Below are 6000 nucleotides of genomic sequence, written 5' to 3' on the forward strand. Positions count from 1 at the left end.
GGGAAGAGCAAAGCTGTGGGAAGCCCCGTGTGTGTGTGTGTGTGTGTGTGTGTGTGTGTGTGTGTGTGTGTACACATGCATGTGTGCACGGGATGGCAAGCCAGACCCAGCCTGGCTAATTTTAGCTGCGGTGTCCAGTCCTGGGCGAGGGGTTTCCATTGGAATCCCCAGCTGTCCTGATTTCCCCATCCAGCTCGAATTAGCAACGTGCCGACTGGGAGGGGACTTGAGCTCACATTCTGTTCTCTGCGCTCATATTTTTAACTCTGTTTTGCAAAGAGAGAATGCTCGGTCACTCCAGTCCCAGTGCGGGGAGTCGGGGTGTGGGAACAGGTGTGGGGTCCCGCCCCCTTCCCATTCTCTAGGGCACAGGAAAAGTGTGTGTGTGTGTGTGTGTGTGTGTGTACGTGTGTATATGTGGTGGGGGACAGTGGCCTCTGGTCCTTTGGTCTCCCCAACCCTGTGTGGTGTCTGAGGACGAGCCCTTTGACAGGCAGATGGCGTTTTGTTTATGTGTTGTGTGTAAGAACAGTCGGCCAGGGGTGTGGCAGGGCCGGGCCAGGAGAGGCTGGTTGAGGAATGTTCCGTTTTATTTTTGGCGTCATCCCCATCTCTTGCTGTCTGATCGCTCGTTTGCCTCCAGCGCCTCCTCCTTCTCACCTACCCCCCGCCAGGGGGAGTTTCTGCTGGAACAAGTGACCTGCCATCTCCAGTGCTGGTTCCTTGCTGGTGAAGGGAAGAGAGGGTTTCTCGTGTGCATCACCCTCAGTGCCCAGTGCTCGGGGAGGTGGGGAAAGACGGGGAAGGGAGCGAAGAGGAGCCTGCTCCCCCGGGTGCCTCGCCAAGGCCCGGGGCTCCTCCTGCTCCCACTCACGCCTGTCACCTGTCTCCTGCCCCTGCAGGCTCTTCGGTTTTGTGGCCCGGAAACAGGGGAGCGCCACGGACAACGCCTGCCACCTCTTTGCCGAGCTTGACCCCAGCCAGCCGGCCTCCGCCATCGTCAGCTTTGTCTCCAAGGTCATGCTGAGTGCCAGCCAGAGGAGATGAGCCCCCGCCGGCCTTGCCAGGGGCCAGGGCCGCTGGGATGGGGCGTGTGGGGAGGGGACCTATAAATCCCAACCATCCTTGAATCCAGAAGGAGGACTTGGGGCCATTTTGGAGAAGGAGAGAAGAAAGTGTCATGTGGGGAGAGGGAAGTGAATTGAGCAGGGAAGGGGAGAGAGAGAGGAAGAAAGAAAGAGATGGAGGAGAATAACTCAGATTCCCCTGGGGAGACAGATACTGCGAAACCCCCAGAGCCTCCAAAACTCACCAGGTCCACCAAAGTCCCCCTCCACCCTCTGATGGAGCTCCTTGGGGGAGACAGGACTGATCTCCTTGGAGACCCACGTTTTGAATGAAAATGGAAAAGCTCTTCCTTCCTAACCCAACTGCTTTACAAGGAGAAATCCCGTGAGAATCTTTCTCTGGCCACCTCTGGGGTAGATCACCAAACCAAAAAGAGCCCGCATGGGACGTCCGATGGCAGAACTTTTGCTTCTGAAAGTATCTCAGACCCCAGGCACCTAAGGTCTCTCTGCCCTGCCTCCGATGTATAGTTTGTGGGTGTGCTTATGGGGTGTATATATGGCCATGCCCACATCCTCACTCACTGATTTCTGTTTGCCTCTCAGCTAGAATTATAAACAGGTGTACTTGTCCCCTGTGTTTGCACACACATGTGCACACCGTCCAAAGAAAGAAAGAGTCGGGGGTGGGGTAACAGGGCAGCAAGGAGGAGGCGTAAGTCCCCTTCCCTTCGGGCACCCGGCATTGTAGATAATGGAATTTCCTGGTCCCTGCACCTGCCCTGACCGCCTTCAGGGCCGCCAACCCCTTCTCCTCAGCAGAGACCCCCACAGAGTGAGGCTGGCCGTGCTGTAGCATTCCTCCTGACCTGCCGGCACCTGGAGGCTGGGGCGATGGTTTGAGAAGATGAGGACAGATGTGTCCAGGGCTTTGGGGAAGAGACCCCTCAGGAAGAGTGGCTGCCCAGCTTGGGGAGCCTTTCCTGAGGTGTGTTGCCCAGCCTCGGGGCAGATAGGGAGCTCCCGTCGCTCCCAGTCCTCAGCCCCTTCTTGGCTTTTGTGTCCCAAATCAGCCATTCTCAGATGTGCCCCGTGTTCAGGATGCCTTTAGGGTGCTGGGGATCGAGCCTTCCTGCCCTGTTCTGTCCTGTGGGATCCCCTTGTTGGGGCTCATCCCGGGACCTGCTTCTAGAAGCCCTGCTTGGTGAGACCCAGGGGAGACCCCTGTAGTTCCTGTGCCCCCCTCTGTAAGGGTTTGGGGGTCTAATTTTGCTGGGCTGTCCAGGGGAGCTGGCCAGAGCTCTGGGGGCTGCTTGCTGCATACCGCATGGCCTGCTCTGATACCAAAGCCTTGCTCCCCACCCTTCTCCCTTGTTTCTCCTCCAAAGCCCAGCTGCCATGGACCAGAGGGCAGAAGGCACACATTTAGGTCAAAGTGCTAAGAGTCCAGCTGGGCAACTGGGAATCCCCTGACCACCACCCAAGCACTCCAAGCCGTATGGAAAAATCCACCAGGACTCCATCCTTGAGTAGCTTCTTAAGCCTCTGGGTTCCCTAGAGAGAGGCACTGTACTGATATATAAATATATATAATATATATGTGAGACATACTGACAGAATCTGTAAGCTAATAAAATATAAGAAAAGGTTAAAAAAAAAAGAATAGGCAAGTTGACAAGAAGTATTTATTATTCTCCCATACTGCTTTGTTGCCTCCCCAGCATAATCTAATCCCCATCCCTCTCTGTACTCTAAGCGAAGCCTGAAAGGTCAGGGCCTTCATCCTTGGAGCAATCAGGGGTCTCCTGGACCAGGCTTTGGCCTTCCCTAGACTCTGATGGGGGCTCAGCGGAGAGGGGGTGCATGTGTTTCACCCCCTTCATCCCTTCTCATTTTTGGCAAGCCCAGGCCTGGCTGTCAGACCCCAGAGACGCTGGGGGAGCTGCCCGCCTCCTTGCGGGCCCTGCAAGGGCAGGTGCGTGAGCCTGCGGGGACACGGGTGCGCGTGGCGGGCGTGGGTGACGTGTGCGTCTTGTAGTTTTTCTTTTCCAAGAAGCTGTATCTGTGTGGCCGTTCTGTTTCAGGGAGTTGGAAAGGAGAGCGTCTGAAGATGGTGGGGAGCACTCCCCCCCACTTTCCAAAGATGGAAACCTTGTTCTTGGTGACCAAGGTTCATCCCAGGGGCTCCTCCCCCTGAGGCCTTCAAGCCAGACACCCCGATTTCCCCTCTTTCATTCCCTACCTAACCCCAACTCTCTTCCCAGACAAAAGAGAATATCCCCACCTACTTCCTTTGTAAATCTCCCACTGGACTGCCCGGGGACTCTTTCCTCCTGGTCTGGATGGCCGGGCGGAGCATCAGACCCCTCACACGCGCTTTTCCACCGCCCACCAGCAGCCCACCACCAGGCACGACCAGCCAGACCCCACCCTACTCAGGCCTGAACCATGTGCGACTCTGGGAAGGCCCCAGGAGATGCTCGAAAGCTGATCCACCCCCTGCCCCACATGCTTCTGGAAGGAGCCAGTTTCCTAGCATGTGGCCTGTCCAGAAGAACGATGGGGAAGGGTTACCCCAGTCTCCACCGCAGCCTCATCTGTGGGTCAGACAGCACTTGGGAAGACACTAACCCTCCGTGTCTCACAGGTTAGGCCCGTGCGCCCTGCACATGTGCACACGTGCACACAACACGCACACACACACACACACACACACACACACACCCCATAGCATTGCAGTATGTTCTTGCCAAAGATTTCCTTTAAAAGAAAGCACTTTTAATGAGTATTGTTATTATTGTGTAAATGTTTATCCTTTTTTCTCCCCACTCCTCCCCCTCAATCTTCCTTGCTGTTTATTGTTGAATCTGTTCATCAGCCAGGAGAGTGCCTCTTCTGGTCTTGAAAGTGGGCTGGGGAGTGGGGGATGGGAAAGGGGCTGGGAGGCGTAGGCAGGAGGCCCTGGTCAGCTTGGGAGGCAGGGACGGAGACCCCAGGCAGGCTCGGGCTGCAGCCCCAGGCCCAACCTGCATCTTGCTGTGCAGTCAGGCCCCTGAGGCAGTATGCCATAGCTGCCCTGTATGGTATCTGGTGGGGGAGGGGGTGGGGCAGGGAAGTGACAGCCCTCCCGTTCAGCAGGGACAGAGGCCCAGCCAGGTTCAGGCGGCCCTTCCCAGATGGAGCCAGAGGGGAGGACTGGGCATGGGAATGGGGGAGAGGTGACCTCAGAGGGGAAGTGGGGAGGAAGGGGGCTGCTGGATGGAGCCCCAGGAGTGAGCGATGCCCCTGCCCTGCAATCATGGTGTTCTGGCTGCCCCGCCTCCAGCCAGGTGTTCCAGGGACAAAGACTTTGTGTCCTAGATTTGGGAAAGGCCCTTTGACCCAGGGCCTCATTGGCAGTTCTCCCACATCAGTTCCAAATGCTTGTGGACTGCCAGGATTCCTTCTCCCCTGGCAGGGTTTGGAGGGATCCCTGGGTGTGTCAGAGACAGACAGGATAGGTGGGGGCCCTGTGGTTGCATGACTATAAGGGGGAGCTGGTGGAACAGATGTGATCCTCTGAAAGGGGGTCCCCGAAGGGAGATGAGCTGGGCATTCTTCTGCCCACTCAGATGGGCCGAGCAGAGGTTGGGCAGACCCCCTACACCACCAGGGGTCTGTGGACGAGTCTGTGCCTAGACCACCGTCTCTGCTCCCTTTTCCTGCACTGTCACCAGCTCTGTCTCCTGGGCCCTCTCCCCGGCTTTGGTCTTTTCCAGCTTCAGAGTCTGGGGGAAACAAGGGGGCCAATGTCTTTTCTAAGGGCGTCCTGCTGCTTCTATCTACATCTCCCCACCCTTGGGGTCCTGGGAGAGGCTGTGGGGGCAGCATCCCGGGGCCACTCTTCACCCGGGTCCAGGCCCTGGCATCCTGAGACTGGAGTGCCCTGGCCAGTGGTAACACAGAAAGTGTGCGCGCGTGTGTGCAAGTGTGGGTGTGTGTGTGTGCGCGTATTTTGCTTGTCTCTTTAGGGAACTTAGGAGTTGGGTTGGAGGTGGTGGGCAATGGGATGTCAAGTTCACTATCACCCAGTGGCGAGAGGAATCGGGAGGCGAGGCTTGTAGGGTCCCCCGACCGGGGGAATCTCAGTGTCAGTGGCGATGGGGATCAGCCACACAGCGGTGTGCCTCTGTCCTCAGATGGCCGAAATGTTGGAGGGCCTCTGTCTACTTCCCACACCTGGGCGCTTCCCAGCGGCAAGGTTAACTGTAGAAGGACAGCCCACTTTTGTTTCTAATCAGTGTTCAGCAGCCAGAGACTCTCCCGTGTGCCCACGTGTGGCTCGTGTCTGTGTGAGAGAGAGCACGTGTGTGCGGGCATGCTGCTTCCCCACCTCTCTCCTCTCTGACATGCCATTCAAAACAGATGTAAGGAATTCCTTACCCCCACTCCTGCCCCTGCCTCCCAGACCGTCTGCGGGAAAAACCCAGCATCCTCCCGTTCCCCTGGCTGTGTATTTATATAGATGGAAATATACTTTCTATTTTGTATCTTTGTGCCTGTAACCTCTGTCACCTTGTATAAACCCTGATGTACGCTACTTATCCTGGATATGAATGTATTGTACACTGAAGCTGTTTCACTCCTGTACAGCTGCTCTGTTTCTTTGCGATCCATTGTATGGCTTTATAAATGATAAAGTGAAAGAAAAATCTGTGTGTTGTTAACTAGCTCTGTTGTTGGGAAAGGGGCTCTGTTGCGCTTCCAGTAGGCAAGAGTGTTCCACCCAGGCTCCGGGCCTGTGGTGGGCTTCAGGGATGCTGCTGGGGGACGACTCACCCCAAGTTCTCCCAAAACTTCCCCACCAGCCAGGTCTTGGGTCTGATTACAATGAGTTTTTCACACTCTTAGCTAGAAGAGAAACTCAACTCAAATTGATTTAAGGGGAAAAAGG

At 56.1% G+C, this 6000-nt stretch overlaps 1 protein-coding gene across 10 annotated transcripts in view; it reads left to right on the forward strand.

Moving 5' to 3' along the window:
* TNS1 (tensin 1) overlaps positions 1–5760 on the forward strand; it is a 211314-nt gene extending 205554 nt beyond the window's left edge. For all 10 annotated transcript variants that reach the window (XM_018059646.1, XM_018059634.1, XM_018059639.1 and 7 more), the window contains one exon: positions 903–5760. In XM_018059646.1, the coding sequence (XP_017915135.1) occupies positions 903–1047 (145 nt within the window). In that variant the 3' untranslated portion in view covers positions 1048–5760. The remainder of the gene's footprint in view (positions 1–902) is intronic.

Source organism: Capra hircus, chromosome 2 (genome assembly GCF_001704415.2).
Source record: "Capra hircus breed San Clemente chromosome 2, ASM170441v1, whole genome shotgun sequence".
Classification (NCBI taxonomy): domain Eukaryota; kingdom Metazoa; phylum Chordata; class Mammalia; order Artiodactyla; family Bovidae; genus Capra; species Capra hircus.